The 27,348-nt window shown below is 38.6% G+C and overlaps 1 protein-coding gene across 1 annotated transcript in view; it reads left to right on the top strand.

Moving 5' to 3' along the window:
* The window catches only part of LOC128635824 (embryonic protein UVS.2), a 106,001-nt gene that overhangs the window by 48,302 nt on the left and 30,351 nt on the right, over nucleotides 1-27,348 (top strand). The window contains exons 6-8 of the mRNA XM_053688933.1: nucleotides 3,255-3,433; nucleotides 21,759-21,840; nucleotides 25,083-25,210. Coding sequence (XP_053544908.1) covers nucleotides 3,255-3,433; nucleotides 21,759-21,840; nucleotides 25,083-25,210 — 389 coding nt within the window. The remainder of the gene's footprint in view (nucleotides 1-3,254; nucleotides 3,434-21,758; nucleotides 21,841-25,082; nucleotides 25,211-27,348) is intronic.

A 27,348-nucleotide genomic window follows, 5' to 3' on the forward strand; every position in this document is an offset into this window, starting at 1 on the left:
GAATTCCCTTGTACGTTCTTATATAGACTAGCCAGGAGTTTACCGGCCTTGTCCCCATGGCGATAGAACTTTGCTTTAGATCTTAAGTCGGCTTGGACCGAATTGTGGATCAGTAGGGTATCTCTCTCTCTCTTGGCATTAGAATATTGTCTCCAATTCAGAGGGGTGGGATGGGATAAATATCTGTTATAAGAATTGGTCAAGGCTTTGAATGCTTGATTTTGTCTAAGATTGGTTTTCTTTTTTAGTTTGACCATATATGCAATAATCTCGCCCCTCATTACGGCTTTACCCGCTTCCCATAAAGAAATTGGATTATTGACTGAGCCCAAATTTAAAGAGAAAAATTCGTTCATTTTATTCATTAGCCAGTTTTTAAACTTTAAATTGGATGATAAAAATTTTGGGAAAAAAAACCGCCGTGAGGGGTGCATTTTACCACAGATAGGGATCTCTAATAGAATTGGAGCATGGTCTGAAATGGTTATTTGTGCAATCTTAGTAGTAGAGCCTATCTTTATAACTTTATCACTAACTAGAAATAAATCTATTCTTGAGAGAGAGTTGGCGTTTCTAGCCTTGCACGTATAGTCTCTTTGATCTGGATGTTGTAATCTCCATAAATCTTTAAGAGCCAAGTTACTCTCTAAGGTTCTAAACATTCTGGCCTCTAGCTTATCTCTCTTAGATTGTGAACAGGTATTTTTTTTCCCCCTATGCCTGTCAATGGGTATTCGAGGTACCATATTGAAGTCCCCTGCTAAAATGACAGTCCCTTCCCCCATTTGTAAAATATTAGTTTGGACTGAGTCCCAAAATTTAGAGTCAAAGTTGTTGGGGGCATAGATATTGCAGAGTATATAGACAGAATTTGCCAATTTGATCTTTAAAATTAAAATTCTACTATTTGGGTCAAGATATTTTGCTAATATTTTGTAGGATAGTCTCTTCCCCAATAAAATAGCCACTCCCCGCTTCCTACCAATGCTAGGTACATAGAATACCTCTTTCACCCACGAGGTTTTTAGTTTTTAAGGGCTATTGGTAGTTTATTGTAGGCTAGGGTATTTTTATTTTGTGGGGGCTTTTTTATTTTGATAGGGCTATTAGATTATGTGTCATTTTTTTTATTTTGGATCATTTTGTTTGTTATTTTTTTAATTTAGTGTTTGTTATTTTTTTGTAACTTACTGTTTGTTTGTTTTTATGTAATTTAGTACTTTGTAAAACTGTTTAGTTGTATATTTAAATAATTTTAGTAGTGTTAGGTTTTTTTAATATGTAATTTAGTTTATTTAATTGGTAGTTTAATTTAATTTTAGTATAATAGTTAGGGTAGGTTAATTTATAGTTTAAAATTAGTTTATTTTAATTCTACAGGTAAGTTTTAATTTATATTAAGATAGGGATCTTGTAATTTTAATTTAAAGTTAAGGGGTTGTTAGGTTTAGGTGTTAGCTTAATTTAGTTTTATGAGATGTGGGGGGCTGACGGTTTAGGGGTTAATAGGTTTAGCTAGTGGTGGTGATGTGAGAGGCCAGAGGTTTAGGGGTTAATAAGTTTATTTAGGGGTTAATACATTTATTTAGTGACTGCAGTGTTGGGGAGCGGCGGAATAGGGGTTAATAGGTTTATTATAGTGGCGGCGATGCAGGAGGGTGGCGGTTTAAGGGTTAATAGGTAGTTTATGGGGTGTTAGTGTACTTTTTAGCAGTTTAGTTATGAGTTTAGTGAAATGGTATAAATAAAGTTGGGAAAAACTCGAATAACATCGTCATCGATGACTGTTAGTTAACAACAGTCCGATGCTCATCGCCCTGTACTTGGTGCGTGTGTTTTTGACGTCTTTTCTCAAAAATATAGAGATCGTATTCAGATTCACGGCAATGTTAGGCAAGCGTATTGACGCCCGTGAATGCAACATAGTTGACGCTTTGATAAATATCCCCCTATAATATTTTGTCTCTATCCCAACTTGTTTTATGTCCCTTTAAATAGATGAACAGCATATTTATGCAATATTAATATTTAATACAGTGTCATACTGTGTATTTACTGCAAATATTTCACATTCCAATGTTCTTCACATAGGGCAATATGTTCTATGTATTTTATATATATTTTATATATGTACATATATATATATATATATATATATTATATATATATGTATATATATGTATATATATATATATATATATATATATATATATATATATATATATATATATATATATATATATATATATATATATATATATATATATATATATATATATATATATATATAGCGAAGATTGGAGTAGCCGTGTTAGTCCAGTAGATAAGATGCTCAAAAAACAAAGTATTTCAGTATGCAGTGATACCTTTTTTATCGGACTAACATAATATTTCGAAAGCTTGTCTTTGAAATATTATGTTAGTCCAATAAAAATGGTATCACTGCATACTGCAATACTTTGTTTTTTGAGCATCTTTTATATATATATATATATATATATATATATATATATATATATATATATATATATACCTATATATATATATTCTCATGTACATATACAGAATATATGTATAAATATATTTTTGTGCACAAATACATCAGATATATATGTAAATACATCTTTAAGTATAAGTAGAACATATTCTGCAGAACATTGGATTATGAAATATGCAATATTATATTCTTATGTTGTGCTTTTAAATAACCACAATCGTGTTTGCGCGACTTGTTCAAGTTTTTCGGCTCCATTGAAGTCTATGGGGGAATGCGATTTTGATTTCTAGACTTCTAAAAGTCTATTTGTTAACGGAACATTACGAATGCGAGAGAGCAAAATGTTTACTTTTAACTCGTAATATGAGTGCAAATCTCAGAGCCCAAAAAAATTACTTCTAGCGGTTTTAACACTTGAATGCTTGCGCAAACTCCCGCTCCACTCGTAATCTAAACCCTATGATTGTTGACTCCACAGATCTTTTTGAAGTACCTTATGTTATTCTTAAAACAAATATTTGTCTTTGCATGGCATAGTTTGCAAATACATTGGCATAGTATGCAAATTATTTTATAATTAAATTGATCCACCCGGCATTTTTGCAATTTGACACCTCCCCTCAAACTATTTACACTAAACAAGCTCAAAACTTGTAGGACAACAAAAAAGTGTGTAAATATTGTTTATTACATGATCCTGTGTTCTTTCTCACAATTCAGAATGGTTTCTAATACAACTCTATTTTGACACTTTCAGATGCTGGTCATATATAGGGAAAACTGGAGAAAGCCAGTTTGTATCTGTGTCAAGGAATGGATGCCTGGCTAGAGGAGTAATTCAGCATGAGGTTCTGCATGCCCTTGGCTTTTACCATGAACAAAGCAGGAGTGACCGAGATAATTATGTAGATATCATGTGGCAGTACATCAATGAGGGTATTGTATTTCTGTATTTTCTGTACCAATGCTGCATCAAGTAATGAAATCAGTAATGTGTGTATATATATATATATATATATATATATATATATATATATATATATATATATATATATATATGTATATTAATTAGAGAAAAAATTGCTAATGCTAAAGTTTGTTTCCTATCGAACGTTCAAAAACAAGTAAAGTCTAAACTTAAACTGCCCCCCCCCCCCCTTGGGAGCTTAGCATGACACTGTCAAGGAAATCACTGATAACATCACACATGACATCACCTATGACATGACATCGTTAATTGCATCACCCATAACATCATCTTAGAGTCAAAGGTTAAATAAATAAGTATACGTTGCACCCCCTAAGCCCACTATCCCTTTAATAAGTCCCTAGACACATTTTTATTATACACTCCCTCTTCTCAGCAATCTCTCCCTCAAACTCTGATTCACCATCTCAATCCCACAATTTTTTTTACAAACCAGCTTCTGTTCATCACCAATACTGTTAAAAAAGACACATGCTATGATTATGTTTAAAATATAGCACATACATTTCTACCCAAACTATATAATTATATATATATATATATACACATATATATATATATATATATATATCTCTTCACAACCCCCTTTCCTTTCTATCTCCACACTCTCTCAACCCCCTTCTTTTCCACCTCTTCTACTTTTTTCCTGCTTATCACATTCTTGGGGGTCTATTTATGAAGCAGCGGATGCTGTTTCCGACCCTTGAATAAGATTGGGTTGATTGACACCCCCTGCTAGCGGCCGAATCTGCAGGGGCGGTATTGCTGTCAGTATTTAGCAATGTGCGGCGGATATGATTCCCTATAGCAGATCATGTCTGTCGGCACCTACATAAATAGATCCCTTGTAGACTAGAGGCTGAACACACATGCAGCTGGCAAAAGAAAAGACCCACAGCTCCTTTGCATATTATTATATTATTGCAATCGCACTATACATGACATTTTATTAAAGCAGAACATGTTTGTGATAGTGCAATTGCATTATTAGAAATATATTTCTAATATTGCGGTTGCATTGTAACAAATGTGTTATTAATATATAACACGTTTATCACAATGTTAGAATGTTAAAAAGCAGTCTTTTTTTCAAAACACATGCAAAGTTAAAAAATGCACTAATGTAAAATAGGATATTAATATGGGATATTAATATTCTGTGCTCAACTGACATATTGCCGCCATCTTCCAACCTAGGTAGACCCCCCTGATGGGACTCATATAAGGAATCCTACAGAGGGGGTTTAGAAACCAAAGCTATTTTTTAAATAAAATTGCAGGAAAATGATAATTAGGTAAAAGATCTTTTAAATGTGAGACAACTGGGTTTTTTTTTTAAGCTTCATATCCCTTATATGTAAACTTACTTTAAATAGATCATTTACGGCTAGATTGCGAGTTTTGCGGTAAGAGTAGTGCGGTACTAACTTGCACATTGTTGTCAACGCAAGAAGTGAGCGTAGAGCAAAATTGTGCTCCATACCGCACTCCAATACCAGCGCTGCTGAAAGCTGTGGTGAGCTGGTTTTATGTGCTCGTGCATGATTTCCCCATAGACATCAATGGGGAGAGCCGGCTGAAAAAAAGCCTAACAGCTGCAATAAAGCAGTGTAAAGCTCCGTAACGCAGCCCCATTGATTCCTATGGGGAAACTAAATTTATGTTTACACCTAATACCCTAACATAAACCCTGAGTCTAAACACCCCTAATCTTACGCTTATTAACCCCTAATCTGCCGCCCCCAACATCACCTACATTATATTTATTAAATGGTTGTAACACAAAAAATTTTTGTAGAGGGCGCTTAAAGCGTTTCAGGTATTTACTAAATAAATTTTAAAAAAACGTATCCTTATATCCTGGATAAGCAATAATCAATATCAAATGATGTAGAACCTATAATCCCTTTCTCAGTGATACTAAGTATATTGTGAGCCTTGTGTGATTATAATTGTTTTAAGCAATGTACTTAAGAAGTCTGGTGTGTTTCTATAATGGTTATTGGTTATGGAAAAAGTGAAAAAGTATTACCCTATATAATCCCCTTAATTTACAAAGTATGAACTTCTATTCAAAACATACAAGTGACATGGTGAGTATTAAATTTCTAAGAAAAAAATATAATAAAAAATTGTGATTAATATATAAAACAATTCTGTGACTTGATCCGTTTATATCCTAATACTGATTACCCAATTTTCTTTTTATAAAACTTAGAATACAGATTTCATAAATATACAGTGTTTTTTATTGATACCAAATTTATCCTAGATACATAACAAATTATAATTACGTGATCTTCCTACATTAAAAACATATATAAAAACTAGATACAGTTAATATGTTTGATACATTTCTTATCCTAGTATAATTGATACATATCTTATATATCCCTTTCATATTGTGGCAAATGAATTGACTCAAGAAGTAAAACATTTTTTTAAAACTAAGTGGAATTTAAAAATGGAAAAAGATTGTATCCAATGAAAAAAAGAGTTATTTTTAAAATATTTTCAATTTTAAAAAATCCCTCAATTTTTAAAACCAAGTGGGTGAAAAAAGGTGAAAATAAGGGTTAGTTTCCAAATCTTGTCTTGGGGACCCTTTTCTCAAGTCTTTTCTCAAGTCTTTCTAGGCTTTTGATTATAGCGTGGAAATGGTTCCAGTATCTTTAACAATGTCTTGTATACTTTAAATGATCTTCGCAATTGTGTTTTTCAAACAATATATCTTCCTTGCAGGATATTGGCTATTGTCATTAGAGGATTTTAAATCTCACCTTTAGAACTGCAATCCTCTTAGGTGGATCTTACCTCCGATATGTTTGGCGGTCTTTCTCAGAGCCTCTAGTAGTTTCCAGAGCTTCACTCCCTCTATTACCGGCTGGTGTGATGTCACTCACTCCCGGTTTTCGTCGGGTACTTGCGCAATTATTTTGGCTCCTTCCTTTTGAATTTTGCAGCTCTCTCTCTCTCTTACTCGATGCTTCAGACCTCTGCACTTCAGTACAATGTATGCAGAGATACGACTTCCGTTACCTTTTCAGCTGTATTTGATTTCATGGAAGTGAGTGACGTCACACCAGCCGGTAACAGAGGGAGTTCCATTAAATGACGTCATCCAAGATGGCGTCCCTTGAATTCCGATTGGCTGATAGAATTCTATCAGCCAATCGTAATTAATGGTGAAAAAATCCTATTGGCTGATGCAATCAGCCAATAGGATTTAGCTTCAATCCTATTGAATTCTATTGGCTGTTCCAATCAGCCAATCATTGGCTGATAGGATTTTTTCACCTTTAATTCCGATTGGCTGATAGAATTCTATCAGCCAATCGGAATTCAAGGGACGCCATCTTGGATGATGTCATTTAATGGAACCTTCATTTGGGAAGAAGACTTCGATTGAGGAGCATGCTCTGTGCCATATGTCTTGAAGATGGATCCACTCCACGCTGGATGGATGAAGATAGAAGATGCCGTCTGGATGAAGACTTCTGCCCATATGGAGGACCACTTCTGCAGGCTTGGATGAAGACTTCTCCCAGCTTTGTTGAGGATGGATGTCCGGTCTTCAAAACTGTAAGTGGATCTTCGGGGGTTAGTGTTAGGTTTTTTTAAGGGTTTATTGGGTGGGTTTTATTTTTAGGTTAGGGTTTGGGCAGAAAAAGAGCTAAATGCCCTTTTAAGGGCAATGCCCATCCAAATGCCATTTTCAGTGCAATGGGGAGCTTAGTTTTTTTTAGTTAGGATTTTATTTGGGGGTTGGTTGTGTGGGTGGTGGGTTTTACTGTTGGGGGGGTTGCTTGTATTTTTTTTACTGGTAAAAGAGCTGATTTCTTTGGGGAAATGCCCCGCAAAAGGCCCTTTTAAGGGCTATTGGTAGTTTAGTTTAGGCTAGGGTTTTTTTTATTTTGGGGGGGCTTTTTTTATTTTGATAGGGTTATTAGATTAGGTGTAATTAGTTTAAATATCGGATAATTTATTTTTTATTTTGTGAAATTTTAGTGGTTTGTTTTTGTAATTTAGGTAATTGTATTTCATTTATGTAATTTATTTAATTTTTGTGTAATGTTAGGTGTTAGTGTAACTCAGGTTAGGTTTTATTTTACAGGTAAATTTGTATTTATTTTAGCTAGGTAGTTAGTAAATAGTTAATAACTATTTAGTAACTATTCTACCTAGTTAAAATAAATACAAACTTGCCTGTAAAATAAAAATAAACCCTAAGCTAGCTACAATGTAACTATTAGTTATATTGTAGCTAGCTTATGGTTTATTTTATAGGTAAGTATTTTGTTTTAAATAGGAATTATTTAGTTAATTATAGGAATTTGTATTTAGATTTATTTGAATTATATTTAAGTTAGGGGGTGTTAGGGTTAGGGTTAGACTTAGGTTTAGGGGTTAATACATTTAGTATAGTGGCGGCGACGTTGGGGGCGGCAGATTAGGGGTTAATAAATGTAGGTAGGTGGCGGCGAGGTTAGGGGCGGAAGATTAGGGGTTAATAATATTTAACTAGTGTTTGCGATGCAGGAGTACAATGGTTTAGCGGTTAATATGTTTATTATAGTGGCGGCGGTGTCTGGAGCGGCAGATTAGGGGTTAATAATTTTATTTTAGTGTTTGCAATGCGGGAGGGGCTCGGTTTAGGGGTTAATAGGTAGTTTATGGGTGTTAGTGTACTTTTTAGCACTTTAGTTATGAGTTTTATGCTACAGCTTTGTAACGTAAAACTCATAACTACTGACTTTAGATTGTGTTACGAATCTTGCGGGATAGGCTGTACCGCTCACTTTTTGGCCTCCCGGAAAAAGCTTGTAATATCGGCGCTATGGAAGTCCCATTTAAAAAATACTTTACGCAAATTGTGTAAGTTAATTTGCGGTACGGCCAAAAAAGTGTGCGGCACAGCTTTTTTGACAAGACTCGTAATAGCAGCGGTAGTGAAAAAGCAGCGTTATAACCCATAACGCTGCTTTTTTACTCATAACGCAAAACTCGTAATCTAGCCGTTAGTATTTTGCAGTATAATACATACATATAATACACAGCATAACATGTACAATATACCCATATGTTCCCAGCTTCTATAGGTTTATTATTAAGTTTTGTTTTGTTCTTTAATAGCAATGGGGATCACATACATAGCTAATATAGGCCAGATTACGAGTAAAGCACTATTTAGCATTTTCGCTAGAGCGATTATTGCGATAGAAGTACATTTTTTGCGTGCATCAGGTTGCGCTTGTATTACAAGTGTAAACTAAAAAGTTATTGCGGTCGCGATAAACCGATGCATGCAAACAGCTTACTTCTAGCACAATTAGAATATTGCATACGAGATAACATATTCCCCATAGAAGACAATGGAGCAAAACATTTAAAAAAAAAAAATAACACCCTATTCACGCGCTTACCTGAACTCAAAGGCGCTAACCCATCATGAAGAGATCTCTATGCTAAAGCCCTTTTCCTGCCTTTTTTCTAACTCCGGAGACCTCATATCTTTGAGCACTTATAACTTTTGTGTGCAATATTGTTTGAATTTTTTTTATCAGATTGTGTAATAATAAATGTAACTGTACTTTGTAATGTATTTTTAATGTGTTTTGTGAGACTTTTTTGTTTCCAGAACAGTTAACCACAGCTCTGAGGATGCGCAAACCTGGCGAGCTTTAACTTGAATTGCAATCGTGTTTACTTTCAACTTGCAATATGAGCGCAAGTTAAACTGCGTGCAAACAATCATGAAAACGTATATGGCTTGTGCACAAGTGTTTGCGCCCCACTCGTTACCTGGCCCTATATAGGTTTTCCATGGGAATTTCATGGTCGTTCCACAGGAGTAACCTGTATTATCAAGGGGAAACATTGTTGGGAGTTTCTAAAGTTCTAAGCAATATCCGTCATCTTAGGTGAATCTTTACACTCATCCCCGTCTTGCCACCCTTTCAGTAGCGAGTTTAGCAATTGTAAGAAACCTACTGCAGTTACAGTGAATACAAATATATATTATTTGAACTCTTACTAAACAGAACTATTTTTACATTTGCTGAACATACAGTATATGTTGTGTAAATAGTTCATATGTTGTGCAAAGGCAGTAATCCCTATATTTTCCTTTTGAAGTCACATTGCCACTTGTCTGTACAAAGATTGTCAGCCCCCTTTTTTATAACATTTCGGCCAGTGGATGGATTGTGAGACTGATAATACTGAAATGAGCAGCATTTCTCTTGGATCTGATGATCCTTTGAACATTGGGTCCTTAGAGAGAGCAATTGAAAGGTAAAATGTAATTACTTTTACACCCCACTGGGAACGTGATTGCTGTTTACTGACTCTTGTTTACATAGCTTTTTTAATAGAGAACACTAAAGTATTCATATTTTTAGTATAGGTGGTGATTTCAATAGATAAAACCAGCTATTTCAATGGCAAATAGGTAATGGATCTATTGGTAAACCATTTTATATACTCTAGCTTGTAAAACAGAACATTGGGAACAGACTGGGGGCAGATTTAACAATCTCTGTATCGGCCCCAATGCCTCTGTTTCCGAACGAGCCTTCAGGCTCACTGGAAACAGGAGTTAAGAAGCAGCAGTCTTAAGACCGCTGATCCTTAACTCATCCGCCAGCTTTGAGGCGGCAGACAGCATTCAGCCTGATATTATACGATTGGGTTGATTGACACCCCCTGCTAGTGGCCAATCTGCAGGGGGCGGCATTGCACGAGCAGTTCACCAGAACTGCTTGTACAATGTTAAATGCAGACAGTGTATCTGGTGAAATGCTTGTGCATTGCCGCCTCCTGCCAGGGGTGTCAATCATCCGGATCATATCGGATCGGGATGATTGCAGTCAGCCACCTAAAAGCTGATGGAGAAGTTAAGGAGCAGCGGTTTTACGACTACTGATTCTTAACTTCTGTTTTCGGCAAGCCGGAAACTTTTGGGTGGATTGCAGCATCTGCTGCTTAATAGTGATGTCACGAATAGTTCGCCGGCGAATAGTTCCCAGCGAACATAGCTTGTTCGCGTTCGCCGCGGCGTGTGAACATATGCAATGTTCGATCCGCCCCCTATTCGTCATCATTGAGTAAACTTTGACCCTGTATCTCACAGTCTGCAGGCACATTTCAGCCAATCAGCAGCAGACACTCCCTCTCAGACCCTCCCAGCTCCTGGACAGCAGCCATTTTAGATTCATTCTCATCCTGCATTCTTAGTGAGAGGAGGGATAGTGTAGCTGCTGCTGATTTTATAGGGAAATTGATAGCTAGGCTAGTGTATTCAGTGTCCACTACACTCCTTAAGGACTCATCTGATCTCTGCTGTAAGGACAGCACCCCAAAAAGCTCTTTTTAGGGCTAGAACATCAGTCTTTTTTTTTTTTTTTTGCCTGTGTAATTTTGACTGTGAAACATCAGTCTGCTAGTGTAATCTATATGCAGGTGCCTGCCGGCAGTGCCACCACTCATATCTGTTGTAACAGTAGTGTAAATTTTTTTAAAAAAAAACTTTTTTGACTGTGAAACATCAGTCTGCTAGTGTAATCTAATTGCAGTTGCCTGCCTGCCAGCGTGTGTGCCAGGCCCACTTGCCAACTAGTGCCACCACTCATATCTGTTGTAACAGTAGTGTAAATTTAAAAAAAAAAAAAACTTTTTTGACTGTGAAACATCAGTCTGCTAGTGTAATCTAATTGCAGTTGCCTGCCTGCCAGCGTGTGTGCCAGGCCCACTTGCCAACTAGTGCCACCACTCATATCTGTTGTAACAGTAGTGTAAATTTTTTTTAAAAAAAAACTTTTTTGACTGTGAAACATCAGTATGCTAGTGTAATCTAATTGCAGTTGCCTGCCTGCCAGCGTGTGTGCCAGGTCCACTTGCCAACTAGTGCCACCACCACTCATATCTGTTGTACCAGTAGTGTAAATTAAAAAAAAAAAATCTTTTTTGACTGTGAAACATCAGTCTGCTAGTATAATCTAATTGCAGTTGCCTGCCTGCCAGCGTGTGTGTCAGGCCCACTTGCCAACTAGTGCCACCACTCATATCTGTTGTAACAGTAGTGTAAATTTTTTTTAAAAAACTTCTTTGACTGTGAAACATCAGTCTGCTAGTGTAATCTAATTGCAGTTGCCTGCCTGCCAGCGTGTGTGCCAGGCCCACTTGCCAACTAGTGCCACCACTCATATCTGTTGTAACAGTAGTGTAAATATTTTTTAAAAAAACTTTTTTGACTGTGAAACATCAGTCTGCTAGTGTAATCTAATTGCAGTTGCCTGCCTGCCAGCGTGTGTGCCAGGCCCACTTGCCAACTAGTGCCACCACTCACATCTGTTGTAACAGTAGTGTAATTTTTTTTTTAAAAAAACTTTTTTGACTGTGAAACATCAGTCTGCTAGTGTAATCTAATTGAAGTAGCCTGCCTGCCAGCGTGTGTGCCAGGCCCACTTGCCAACTAGTGCCACCACTCATATCTGTTGTAACAGTAGTGTAAATTTTTTAAAAATAAAACTTTTTTGACTGTGAAACATCAGTCTGCTAGTGTAATCTATATGCAGTTGCCTGCCGGCAGTGCCACCACTCATATCTGTTGTAACAGTAGTGTAAATTTAAAAAAAAAAAAACTTTTTTGACTGTGAAACATCAGTCTGCTAGTGTAATCTAATAGCAGTTGCCTGCCTGCCAGCGTGTGTGCCAGGCCCACTTGCCAACTAGTGCCACCACTCATATCTGTTGTAACAGTAGTGTAAAAATTTTTTAAAAAAAACTTTTTTGACTGTGAAACATCAGTCTGCTAGTGTAATCTAATTGCAGTTGCCTGCCTGCCAGCGTGTGTGCCAGGCCCACTTGCCAACTAGTGCCACCACTCATATCTGTTGTAACAGTAGTGTAAATTTTTTTTTTAAAAAACTTTTTTGACTGTGAAACATCAGTCTGCTAGTGTAATCTAATTGCAGTTGCCTGCCTGCCAGCGTGTGTGCCAGGTCCACTTGCCAACTAGTGCCACCACCACTCATATCTGTTGTACCAGTAGTGTAAAATAAAAAAAAAAATCTTTTTTGACTGTGAAACATCAGTCTGCTAGTATAATCTAATTGTAGTTGCCTGCCTGCCAGCGTGTGTGCCAGGCCCACTTGCCAACTAGTGCCACCACTCATATCTGTTGTAACAGTAGTGTAAATTTTTTTTAAAAAACTTCTTTGACTGTGAAACATCAGTCTGCTAGTGTAATCTAATTGAAGTTGCCTGCCTGCCAGTGTGTGTGCCAGGCCCACTTGCCAACTAGTGCCACCACTCATATCTGTTGTAACAGTAGTGTAAATATTTTTTTAAAAAAACTTTTTTGACTGTGAAACATCAGTCTGCTAGTGTAATCTAATTGCAGTTGCCTGCCTGCCAGCGTGTGTGCCAGGCACACTTGCCAACTAGTGCTACCACTCATATCTGTTGTAACAGTAGTGTAAATTTAAAAAAAAAAATTTTGACTGTGAAACTTCAGTCTGCTAGTGTAATCTAATTGCAGTTGCCTGCCTGCCAGCGTGTGTGCCAGGCCCACTTGCCAACTAGTGCCACCACTCACATCTGTTGTAACAGTAGTGTAATTTTTTTTAAAAAAAAACTTTTTTGACTGTGAAACATCAGTCTGCTAGTGTAATCTAATTGCAGTAGCCTGCCTGCCAGCGTGTGTGCCAGTCCCACTTGCCAACTAGTGCCACCACCCATATCTGTTGTAACAGTAGTGTAAATTTTTTTAATAAAAAACTTTTTTGACTGTGAAACATCAGTCTGCTAGTGTAATCTAATTGCAGTTGCCTGCCTGCCAGCGTGTGTGCCAGGTCCACTTGCCAACTAGTGCCACCACCACTCATATCTGTTGTACCAGTAGTGTAAATTAAAAAAAAAAAAATCTTTTTTGACTGTGAAACATCAGTCTGATAGTATAATCTAATTGCAGTTGCCTGCCTGCCAGCGTGTGTGCCAGGCCCACTTGCCAACTAGTGCCACCACTCATATCTGTTGTAACAGTAGTGTAAATTTTTTTTAAAAAACTTCTTTGACTGTGAAACATCAGTCTGCTAGTGTAATCTAATTGCAGTTGCCTGCCTGCCTGCCAGCGTGTGTGCCAGGCCCACTTGCCAACTAGTGCCATCACTCATATCTGTTGTAACAGTAGTGTAAATATTTAAAAAAAAAACTTTTTTGACTGTGAAACATCAGTCTGCTAGTGTAATCTAATTGCAGTTGCCTGCCTGCCAGCGTGTGTGCCAGGCACACTTGCCAACTAGTGCTACCACTCATATCTGTTGTAACAGTAGTGTAAATTTAAAAAAAAAAAATTTGACTGTGAAACATCAGTCTGCTAGTGTAATCTAATTGCAGTTGCCTGCCTGCCAGGGTGTGTGCCAGGCCCACTTGCCAACTAGTGCCACCACTCACATCTGTTGTAACAGTAGTGTAATTTTTTTTTAAAAAAAACTTTTTTGACTGTGAAACATCAGTCTGCTAGTGTAATCTAATTGCAGTAGCCTGCCTGCCAGCGTGTGTGCCAGGCCCACTTGCCAACTAGTGCCACCACTCATATCTGTTGTAACAGTAGTGTAAATTTAAAAAAAAAAAAACTTTTTTGACTGTGAAACATCAGTCTGCTAGTGTAATCTAATTGCAGTTGCCTGCCTGCCTGCCAGCGTGTGTGCCAGGCACACTTGCCAACTAGTGCCACCACTCATATCTGTTGTAACAGTAGTGTAAATTTTTTTAAAAAAACTTTTTTGACTGTGAAACATCAGTCTGCTAGTGTAATCTAATTGCAGTTTCCTGCCTGCCAGTGTGTGTGCCAGGCCCACTTGCCAACTAGTGCCACCACTCACATCTGTTGTAACAGTAGTGTAATTTTTAAAAAAAAACTTTTTTGACTGTGAAACATCAGTCTGCTAGTGTAATCTAATTGCAGTTGCCTGCCTGCAGTGCCACCACTCATATCTGTTGTAACAGTAGTGTACATTTAAAAAAAACAAAAAACTTTTTTGACTGTGAAACATCAGTCTGCTAGTGTAATCTAATTGCAGTTGCCTGCCTGCCAGTGTGTGTGCCAGGCCCACTTGCCAACTAGTGCCACCACTCATATCTGTTGTAACGGTAGTGTAAATTTAAAAAAAAAAACTTTTTTGACTGTGAAACATCAGTCTGCTAGTGTAATCTAATTGCAGTTGCCTGCCTGCCAGCGTGTGTGCCAGGTCCACTTGCCAACTAGTGCCACCACCACTTATATCTGTTGTACCAGTAGTGTAAATTAAAAAAAAAAAATCTTTTTTGACTGTGAAACATCAGTCTGCTAGTATAATCTAATTGCAGTTGCCTGCCTGCCAGCGTGTGTGCCAGGCCCACTTGCCAACTAGTGCCACCACTCATATCTGTTGCAACAGTAGTGTCATTTTTTTTTAAAAAACTTCTTTGACTGTGAAACATCAGTCTGCTAGTGTAATCTAATTGCAGTTGCCTGCCTGCCAGCGTGTGTGCCAGGCCCACTTGCCAACTAGTGCCACCACTCATATCTGTTGTAACAGTAGTGTAAATATTTTTTAAAAAAACTTTTTTGACTGTGAAACATCAGTCTACTAGTGTAATCTAATTGCAGTTGCCTGCCTGCCAGCGTGTGTGCCAGGCACACTTGCCAACTAGTGCTACCACTCATATCTGTTGTAACAGTAGTGTAAATTTAAAAAAAAATTTTTTGACTGTGAAACATCAGTCTGCTAGTGTAATCTAATTGCAGTTGCCTGCCTGCCAGCGTGTGTGCCAGGCCCACTTGCCAACTAGTGCCACCACTCACATCTGTTGTAACAGTAGTGTAATTTTAAAAAAAAAAAAAACTTTTTTGACTGTGAAACATCAGTCTGCTAGTGTAATCTAATTGCAGTAGCCTGCCTGCCTGCCAGCGTGTGTGCCAGGCCCACTTGCCAACTAGTGCCACCACTCATATCTGTTGTAACAGTAGTGTAATTTTTTAAAAAAAAAAAACTTTTTTGACTGTGAAACATCAGTCTGCTAGTGTAATCTAATTGCAGTTGCCTGCCTTCCTGCCAGCGTGTGTGCCAGGCCCACTTGCCAACTAGTGCCACCACTCATATCTGTTGTAACAGTAGTGTACATTTAAAAAAAACAAAAAACTTTTTTGACTGTGAAACATCAGTCTGCTAGTGTAATCTAATTGCAGTTGCCTGCCTGCCAGTGTGTGTGCCAGGCCCACTTGCCAACTAGTGCCACCACTCATATCTGTTGTAACGGTAGTGTAAATTTAAAAAAAAAAACTTTTTTGACTGTGAAACATCAGTCTGCTAGTGTAATCTAATTGCAGTTGCCTGCTTGCCAGCGTGTGTGCCAGGCTCACAGCATATACTGTGCCCACTTGCCCAGTGCCACCACTCATATCTTGTTTAATAGTAGTTTAAGTGTACATTTAAAAAAAATGACAGGCAGAGGCAGGCCACCCCGCAGGTGCCGTCATGGTCGTGGTGCTGTGATTCTCTTTGACCCTACAATAATGACCAGTGTTCAGAGGCCACGTACCATGAACGCGAAAAGTTCTGAGGAGGACCTAGTTGACTGGCTATCACAGGACGCCCAATCTTCTACAGCTTCCGCTCGGAACCTTGACTCACCATCCACCTCCAGCTTAGCTTCGGGCACCTCTCAAGTGACCACTCACCCGCCTGCCGCCACCACCAACACTAGCACCACAGCTGCTTCACTTGATCTGTCAGAGGAGTTATTGACACATCAGTTTGAAGAAATGAGTGATGCGCAACCATCATTGACAGAGGATGTAGATAACAGTGACATGTCTCAGTCAGGCAGCATTACAGACATGGACGTACGGTGTGATGATGATGATGATAATGTACCCGCTGCTGCTTCCTTTGTTGATTTGTCAGATACAAGTGAAGCGGTTGATGACGATGCATCCGTGGATGTCACGTGGGTGCCCGCTAGAAGAGAAGAACAGGGGGAAAGTTCAGATGGGGAGACAGAGAGGAGGAGGAGGAGGAGACAAGTTGGAAGCAGGGGGAGGTCGTTGCAAGGAGCTAGTGGCACAGTCAGACAGCATGCATCGGCACCCGGGGTCAGCCAGACAGCACGCCAATCAACACATGCTGTTGCCACCACCAGAATGCCGTCATCGCAGAGCTCAGCAGTGTGGCATTTTTTTTTTGTGTCTGCCTCTGACAACAGCGATGCCATTTGCAACCTGTGCCAAAAGAAACTGAGTCGTGGGAAGTCCAACACCCACCTAGGTACAACTGGTTTGCGAAGGCACATGATCTCACATCACAAACTCAGATGGGATGAACACATGAGTACAAGCAGCACACAAACTAAAAGCCGCCATCCTCCTACTGGTCCAGCATCTTCAGCCACATCAACCACTGCTGTCCTCATTGCCCCCTCTCAACCATCCGCCACTCCGTCTCTCTTCCGTAGCAGTTCCTGCTCATCTGCTCACAGTCAGGTGTCTGTCATGGACATGTTTGAGCGTAAGAAGCCAATGTCCCAAAGTCACCCCCTTGCCCGGCGTCTGACAGCTGGCTTGTCTGAACTCTTAGCCCACCAGCTTTTACCATACAAGCTGGTGGAGTCTGAGGCGTTCAAAAAATTTGTAGCTATTGGGATACCGCAGTGGAAGGTACCCGGCCAAAATTTCTTTGCACAAAAAGGCAATCCCCAACCTGTACTCGATTGTGCGAAAGCAAGTAATGGCATGTCTCCTCTTCCATAACCTCCTCGGCTGAGTCCTCTTCTGCTGCTGCGTCTTGCTCCACATCAACGGCACCCCCCAGCTCCGCAGGTACTATTCCACATCCCGGATATGGCAATGTCACGCTGTCTTGGGGTTGACTTGCCTGAAATCAGAGAGTCACACCGGACCAGCACTCCTGTCCACCCTGAATGCACAGGTGGTTCAGTGGCTGACTCCGCACCAACTGGAGATCGGCAAAGTGGTTTCTGACAACGGAAGTAATTTGGTGGCGGCATTGAAATTGGGCAAGTTGACACATGTGCCGTGCATGGCACATGTGTGTAATCTGATCGTACAATGCTTTGTGCATAAGACCCAGGCTTACAGGATGTCCTGAAGCAGGCCAGGAAGGTGTGTGGCCATTTGAGGCGTTCCTACACGGCCATGGCGCACTTTTCCGATATCCAGCGGCGAAACAACATGCCAGTGAGGCGCTTGATTTGCGACAGCCCGACATGTTGGAATTAAACACTCCTAATGTTCGACCGCCTGCTCCAACAAGAAAAAGCTGTTAACGAGTATTTGTATGAACGGGGTGCTAGGACAGCATCTGCGGAGCTTGGAATTTCGGGTGCTCGTTGTCACCTATCTGGTACCCGTGGTGTTGTACGTGGCTGGGGGGAAGAAGATACCTTCAGTGAGATCACTGAGGGCGAGGAACGAGACATGAGTAGCTCGGCATCCAACCTTGTGCAAATGGGGTCTTTCATGCTGTCGTGCCTGTTGAGTGACCCTCGTATAAAAAAGCTGAAGGAGAACGACCTGTACTGGGTGTCAACGCTACTAGACCCCCGGTATAAGCATAAAGTGCCTGAAATGTTAGCAAATTACCACAAGTCAGAAAGGATGCAGCAGTTCCAAAATAAATTAAAAAGTATGCTTTACACAGCGTATAAGGGTGATGTCACAGCACAACGGGAATCTAACAGCGGAAGAGGTGAAAGTAATCCTCCGACTCCCACGACCACGCCAGCAAGGACAGGACGCTTCACAGACGTGTTGTTGATGGAGGACATGCAGAGCTTTTTAACTCCTATGCATCGCCACAGCCCTTCGGGGTCCACCCTCAGAGAACGACTCTACCGATAGGTAGCAGACTACCTCGCCTTAACTGCAGATATCGACACTCTGAGGAGCGATGAACCCCTTGACTACTGGGTGTGCAGGCTTGACCTGTGGTCTGAGCTATCCCAATTTGCACTAGAATTTCTGGCCTGCCCCACTTCAAGTGTCCCATCAGAAAGGACCTTCAGTGCAGCAGGAGGTATTGTCACTGAGAAGAGAAGTCGCCTAGGTCAAAAAAGTCTAGATTACCTTACCTTTATTAAGATGAATGAGGGATGGATCCCGAAGTTACTGACATTGGGCGATACATTTGAGTAAAAAAGGCCTGATGAGATGAGCTGCCTTGGGCTAAAAATGGTCCACACGCTGCTGTATTTTATCTTCGAATGCCGGATGACTTGCGTGACTTATCCGCCACCAACTAGGGTTCAAGCCGCAATGTTTTAGGGCACTTTCTGCCTGGGAAACAAACATCAATTTTTCTGGCCGCTGCTACAGCAGCGGCTGCAACAATACCTAATTTTTCAGGCATGTGTACATGCCAAATTTTTCTGGCCTCTGGTGCTGCACTGTGGCTTCAAAAAACAAACCAAAAAAAAGGCACTTAACAGGGATTAAACTGATAAGAATAGTACTACTTAACACACCACTCCTATCTGGTGGCACAGTAGATTGCACACGCAGTGCCCCAAATTTGAAGTAGGAGGACCGACCAAGCATCTTTTTCCATCTCCCGGTTCCTAAAATCCATGCCATATACACGTCCCCTGATAGGGGACACCACAGGGATTAAACTGATAGGAATAGTACTACTTAACACACCTTATAATAATAATAATGCAGAGAGAGGCAACACAGAGAGAGGAGTCTGAAGAAGAGGAGTCAGAGGAGGAAGGTGGCTTTGAGGAGGTGGAAGACCAAACACAGCAGGCGTCCCAGGGGGCTTGTTGTCACCTTTCGGGGACCCTTGGTGTTGTACGTGGCTGGGTGGAGGAAGAGACCTTCAATGACATCAGTGAGGACAAGGAACGGGAAATGGCTAGCTTGGTATCCAACCTTGTGCAAATGGGGAGTTTGCGGTTGTGCAAATGGACTGTTTGCGGTTGTTTGCGGTGCGTTAAAGGGACAGTCTAGGCCAAAATAAACTTTCAGGATTCAGATAGAGCATGTAATTTTAAACAATTTTCCAATTTACTTTTATCACCAATTTTGCTTTGTTCTCTTGGTATTCTTAGTTGAAAGCTTAACCTAGGTGGTTCATATGCTAATTTCTTAGACCTTGAAGCCCACCTCTTTCAGATTGCATTTTAAAAAAAATTCACCACTAGAGGGTGTTAACTCACGTATTTCCTATAGATAACACTGTGCTTGTGCACGAGAAGTTATCTGGGAGCAGGCACTGATTGGCTAGACTGCAAGTCTGTCAAAAGAACTGAAAAAAGGGGCAGTTTGCAGAGGCTTAGATACAAGATAATCACAGAGGTTAAAAGTATATTATTATAAATGTGTTAGTTATGCAAAACTGGGAAATGGGTAATAAAGGGATTATCTATCTTTTAAAACAATAAAAATTCTGGTGTAGACTGTACCTTTAAACAGGGAGTTTGGTCTGTCACTGTGAAGCGGGCGTAACCCTTACACTACCTGATCGATACAACATCATACATGATGTTTTAAAGCACGTTATTCCAAACAATTTAGGAATGTTAGGTGATTTATGCCCTTTATGGCTTAAAACCAGACTCTGCATCAACTATGTAATTTTCCATGGGAGTTTTGCCATGGATCCCCCTCCGGCATGCCACAGTCCAGGTGTTAGTCCCCTTGAAACAACTTTTCCATCACTATTGTGGCCAGAAAGAGTCCCTGTTGGTTTTAAAGTTCGCCTGCCTATTGAAGTAAATGGCGGTTCGCCCGGTTCGCCCGTTCGCGAACAGTTGCGGAAGTTCGAGTCCGCCGTTCGCTAACCGAAATTTTTAGGTTCGCGACATCACTACTGCTTAATAAATCTACCTCCAGGGCTCTGAGCAGGCTACTCAGGTTCCTACACACAAAACTTTTCAACTTTGTCATTATGGACCTCTCTTTGGGCACATAGGTCAAGTTGAAATCGGAAAGGGCCTTACCCAAACTGTTGTCAGAAAGCTAAAAGCATCCAGTTGTCTACAATGTCTTTGTATCCTGCAGCATTAAGATAACCCTTCACTGGCCTAACCCAAACCCTAAAACCAGCCCCAGACCATTATCCCTCCTCCACCAAACTTTACATTAGGCCCTATGCATTCTGGTAAGTAGTGTTCTCCTGGCATCAGCCACACCTATATTCTGCCATCAGACTGCCAGAAAGTGAAGAGTGATTCATCACTCTAGAGAACACTTCCACTGCTCTAGAGTCCAGTGGCAGCGTGCTTTCCACCACCTAGCATTGCACATGTTGATTTGAGACTTGTGTACAGCTCCCCAATCATGGAACCCCATTTCATGAAGCTTCTACTGCACAGTTATCATGCTGATGTTGTTTCCAGAGCTAGGTTAAAACCATGTAGTGACTGCTGCAACAAATGATTTTGTTGCACAACGATAATTTTATGCACAACGATAATGTGTGTTCAGTTACTTAGTGGCTGGGCTGTTATTGATTCCACTTCACAGCAATAGCACTAACAGTTGACTGGGGCAGATCTTTTAGGGCAGAAATTTTACAAACTAACTTGTGGCAAAGGTCAATAATTTCCTAAATACAATCCATTGTACTGCCAATGTTTGTCTATGAAGATTTCAAAGAATTGTGCTGGATTTTATGCATCTGTTAGTTAGAAATACCTGAACTTAGAATGAATCTATCTTTTCCATATAGGGCTGTAAATGTGTTCTAGTCTGAGTAACTTTTTCTCTATATGGTAATGTTAGTAGATACTATTGTTATGTCTATATAGTTAAAGGGACAGTATAGTCAAAATTAAACTTTCATTAATCAGATTGGACTTGTAATTTTAATCAACTTTCCAATTTACTTTTATCATCAAATTTGCTTTGTTCTCTTCGTATTCTTAGTTGAAACTAAACCTAGGTAGACTGATATGCTAATTTCTTAGCACTTGAAGGCCACCTCTTATCACATGCTTTTTTAATTGCTTTTCACAACAAGAGACTGATAGTTCATGTGAGCCATATAGATAACACTGTGTTCATGCCCGGGAAGTTATTTAAGATTTAGCACAACACAGTACTAAATGCAAGGTGATTACAGAATTTAAAAGTATATTAATATAACAGTGTTGGTTGTGCAAAACTGGGGAATGGGTAATAAAGGGATTATGTATCTTTTAAAACAATAACCATTCTATTGTAGACTGTCCCTTTAGACATGTTCCTTTTCTATCTCTGTAATGTAGGTGATTGGGAAAACATGGAAAAAATTGACACAGAGAACCTAGGAATTGAATATGATTATTCTTCAGTGATGCACTATGGCAGGTATAATATAAAGCTATAAGGCAACACATTTTTGGTTGGGTAATAGCTTCTTCAACCATAAAAACTATCTGTGAATTATATTGTATGTTTGACCACTGTATCTTGGTAAATAACATACCTACATTAACATCAGTGCTATAACATCACTGTAGCAAGGTACTAATGATTATTTAACACCTTGGCTGCATTGAATTAAAAAATTTTCTTGCATTCTATGGAATCAAACAACTATAAATATTTTCTTTCTTAGAAACGCAAAAACATATATTCTGAGAGCAGAGAAAATGTAATAGTTTACATATATATTTACTTAATAGAGGGACATTAAAGTCAGAATTAAACTTTCATGATTTAGATAGAGTATGTCATTTTACAAAACTTTCCAATATACCTCCTCGTTTTATATGCACACTTTCTGAGGCACCATCTGCTAATGAGCATGTGCAAGAGTTCTGAGTACATACATGTCTGTGATTTGCTGATAGCTGTCACATGATATGTGGGTAGGGTAATAGAAAGACATTTTGACATTTGTCAGAAAAAAATCTAGTGCTCATTTGAAATTCAGAGTACTATTGTATTGTATTTTTTATCATGCATTTGTTGAGTATGCAATCCTACTGTATTTAATGACCTTTGAATATTAGGTTTAATCAGTCAGCAGATAGATCTTGTTTATTCTGATGTACAGTCACAGTTTAATGAATGTAAGACCGCTGCTCCTTAACTTGTCAGCTGAAATCATCCTGATCTGATCTGATCGGATGATTGACAGCCCCTGCTAGTGGCCGATTGGCCACTAATGAGCAGGGGCGGCATTGCTCAAGCATTTCACTAGAAATGCTTGTGCAATGTTAAATACCGACAGCGTATGCTGCCAGCATTTATCGAGGCCAAGCGGACATGATTCTCTACAGCAAATCATGTCCGCTTGCCTATTAATAAATCTACCACTAAGACTTGGCTGATTTGTTATTCTATAGCAACAAAATAGAATGAACACAACAATGAATGCATAGACTGCCAAGTCATTACACAAAAAACATTGTGTTGAACATTATGCAACAGCTGAAATAGATCCCAGAGATGTAAACAAACATGGCTTCAATAATGAAGGAAATGCACATCTATCTATCTATCAACCTATCTATCTATCTATCTATCTATCTCTCTATCTATCTATCTTTCTTCTATCTATCTATCTATATATCTATCTATCTATCTATCTATCTATCATTTATCTATCCATATTTCTGTCTATATTTCTATCTATCTATCTATCTATCTATCTATCTATCTATCTATCCATCCATATTTCTGTCTATATTCCTATCTATCTATCTATCTATCTATCTATCTATCTATCTATCTATCTATCTATCTATCTATCTATCCATCCATATTCTGTCTATCTATCTATCTATCTATCTATCTATCTATCTATCTATCTATCTATCATCTATCTATCTATCTATCTTCTATCTATCTATCATCCATCCATATTTCTGTCAATATTTCTATCTATCTATCTATCTATCTATCTATCATCTATCTATCTATCTATCTATCTATCTATCTATCTATCATTAATCATTCTAAACAGCACTGTATCCATGCAGGGCTTAAAAATAATACATTTTGTTGATTTTGCATATGTAACTATGAGCCGGGTAAAAGGATCACAAATAGAAGAAAATCACAATGAACAAATAATGCACCATATGTACACTGGAAAAAAAGAAAGTACATAGTTCTGAGAAGCTCACAAGGTGGCATATCCGACAGGAAAAGGATAGGTTTATCCCTGTGATAGGTGAGGAGGAGTTAATCTGTAATTGTTATGCTTCTGGAAAAGGGTTAATAACTTTCAGACCAAAGGGAGCTATTCACTATTATGTTATGTGCATAAGAGAGTTTAGCATTACTCTGTCTCTTACTGGAAGAAAAGAGGTATTCATTGTTTTAGTGAGCTATTCACAAGAAAATGGGGTTGTCATAAAAGGGGTAATTATTAAATTATCTGTGTTAATCGCATATTAATGGTTAAAGGGAGATGAAACCCAAAAGGTTTCATTCATGATTCAGATAGAACATACAATTTTAAATAACTTTGCATTTTACTTCTGATATCAAATGTGTTTCATTCTCTTGGTATCCTTTGTTGAAGCAGCAGCAATACACTAGCTATCTGAATACATTGGGTGATCCAATGACAAGAGGCATACATGTGCAGCCACCAATCAACAGCTAACTCCTAGAAGTGCATTTGTGCTCCTGAGCCTATCTAGGTATGCTTTTCAATAAAGGATACAAAAAAAACAAAGCAAACTAGAAAACAGAAGTAAATTTAAAGGACCAGTCAACACAGTAGATTTGCATAATCAACAAATGCAAGATAACAAGACAATGCAATAGCACTTAGAGGCCGAATTATCAAATGTCTGCCTGACCTGATCCGACAGTGCGGATCAGGTCCGACAGACATCACTGAATTTCGGAGAGCAATACGCTCTCCGTATTCAGCATTGCACCAGCAGCTCACAAGAGCTGCTGGTGCAACGCCGCCCCTTGCAGACTTGCGGCCAATGGGCCGCCAGCAGGGAGGTGTCAATCAACCTGATCGTACTCGATCGGTTTGAATTGTGGCGATTCCTGTCTGCCTCATCAGAGCAGGCGGACAGGGTTATGGAGCAATGGTCTTTAGACCGCTGCTCCATAACTTGTGTTTCTGGCGAGTCTGAAGACTCGCCAGAAACAGGGGCCCACAAGCTCAATACATAGCTTGATAAACGGGCCTCTTAGTCTGAACTTCAAATGAATAGTAGATTTTTTTCTGACAATTTTAAAAGTTATGTCTTTTTCCACTCCCCCAGTACCATGTGACAGCCATCAGCCATTCACAAATGCATACACGTACCATGTGACAGCCATCAGCCATTCACAAATGCATTCACACTTATTCTTGCACATGCTCAGTAGTTTAAATATAAAAAGAATGTGCACATTTTTTTAATGGAAGTAAATTGGAAAGTTGTTTAAAATGACATGCTCTATCTGAATAATGAAAGTTTAATTTTGATTGAGTGCCCCTTTAAGTAAAAAAAAATTGTTTAAAATTGCATGCTTTATATGAATCATGAAAGTTTCATTTTGACTTTACTGTCCCTTTAATAATTGTTTTCTGTCTGAAAAAAATAATAGCTGCTTTCCTATATTATCTATATAACTATCATTCTTGACAGATATGCTTATTCTAACACTTCTGGTAAGGCAACCATATCCCCAAAACCAGAACCTTCTGTAACCATAGGACAAAGATATGGACTGAGTGAATTAGATGTACAGAAAATTAAGAAGCTCTATGACTGTGGTAAGTGATTTAAATATTTAGTTTGCTGTTTTCCTTGTGCTTTTTTTTATAGTTTCCTTAACTTATATAACTGTGGAAATCTTATAAATATGAACAATTAAAGCTTCAGCAATTTAAATTGAATGAAAATATTCTGTAGATATAAACAAAGCTTTAGATAAATAAATAATTAAAACAAATCTCTAGTAAAAGGGACATAATACCTATATGCTAAATCACTTGAAAGTGGTGCAGGATAACTCAAAAGTTGACAAAAACGATATTTTACCTCAAAATTTGTTAAGCTCACAAGAGTTTAAGTACTCTGTGAACAGTTATTTTTCAGCTATTGTCAGCTGCATGATGGGAAAAAAATGACAACAGCCAATCAGCTTCATCAGAAATGATGTCACACTTTGCTTTACTGTGAAATCACAATATTTCATAGTAAACCTCGTTCAACTGAGGAGGGAAACATGACTGTGCCTGCACATGCCAGATGCATGCTCCCTTTCAATTTCAGGGACTAGCATCTTGATTGGCTGCTTTAAGTCTGTTTACAATGGGATATGGCTACTGAGTTAAAATATGTTCCTTTTTTATATGTCCAAGTGATTCTGTATTTTTTAGTCACTTTTTTCCAGATAAGCTTCATCGCTTTCAGGTGATTCAACATTTGGGTATGATGTCCCTTTTATACATTTACACAGAAGGAGCCAGTGACGCTGCTCTGCTGGAGGATTGAAGATATTTGTATTCTTAAAGGGACAGTCAAGTCCAAAATGTTTTTTCATGTTTCAAATAGGGCATGTAATTTTAAACAACTTTCCAATTTACTTTTATCACCAATTTTGCTTTGTTCTTTTGGTATTACTAGTTGAAAACTAGACCTAGGAAGGCTCATATGATAATTTCTAAGACCTTGAAGGCTGCCTCTAATCACATGCTTTTGTATTTGCTTTTCACAGCAGTGGAGAGCTAGTTCAGTGAGCACGCCCGTGGATTGTGGCAGAAACTGCACTAATTGGCTAAAATGAAAGTCAATAGGTTATAAATAAAATGTCATGTGATCAGGGGGCTGGAAGAAGGTTCCTAGATACAAATTAAAAGTGTATTAATATAACTGTGTTGGTTATGCAAAACTGGGGAATGGGTAATAAAGGGATTATCTATCTTTTAAAACAACAAAAAAATCTGGTGTTGACTGTCCCTTTAATGAAATGATAATGAGTGGATGTTGCACTTTCTTAAATGTGGCTCTTTGATTTCATAGGGCATTGTGTTTGATGACAAGTTGCATTAATATCTCAAATTTCTTGCACACTCTTGTAAAACTATAGCACTATTTTTGGGTATATGTCCTCTGACAAGTGGAGTAGGCGAACGTGTCTCTCAGAAATGTGAGGGACAGGAACCTCTTACTGGTACTAATACTATTCCTGATTAAGTCAGTCTAGTTTCAACATTTTTAGAGTAAAGTAAGGTGAATGGTAGCTCTGTTACAACAAAAGTGTCGGGTATTTTGCACAGAGGAAGAAAGGATTAATCCCTCAATGCCATAGATTTAATACTGTACCACTTTACTATTGTTAAAAACTCCATGTGTGGACTTTTAAGTGAGTCTAATGTGCAGGAACCCTCATACACTTAAGAAGATTTTCCAAATAGATTCCCCCCTTCCAGCTACCCTGACCTATACAGTCAACATAGAAAAATAGCAGCACCACCAACTCCGTTGTAAAATGATTTATTAAGCCAGACTTTTAAGTCTTTGTAATGTATTTTGGAAGTGTTTCGTGAAACTTTTATGTTTTGTAGAAAACTGTTCTTCAAGCGTGGAAAGGATTGTTGTGTAAAATGTGAATGTGCATGCGCAATCACGATTTTTCAAGACTTGTAATATCTGTGCAATGGAAATTGATTGCTAAAAGACCATGTCCCGTGCGGAAAACTAATACGGCGTGACTTGTAATCTTGCCTATGTTGTTTAATACTCAACTAGGATAAGCAAAGAAAGTACTCGCTAGAAAAGGCAAGACTGGGAAGGAGCCAAAATATAAATATGTCAATATGTAATTATATAAATAAATAGAGTGATATAAAAACGGTATATAAGTATATTTAATAAAGAGATACTCCTGAAAAATCATACAGTTAAA

This window comes from Bombina bombina, chromosome 7 (genome assembly GCF_027579735.1).
Source record: "Bombina bombina isolate aBomBom1 chromosome 7, aBomBom1.pri, whole genome shotgun sequence".
Taxonomy (NCBI): domain Eukaryota; kingdom Metazoa; phylum Chordata; class Amphibia; order Anura; family Bombinatoridae; genus Bombina; species Bombina bombina.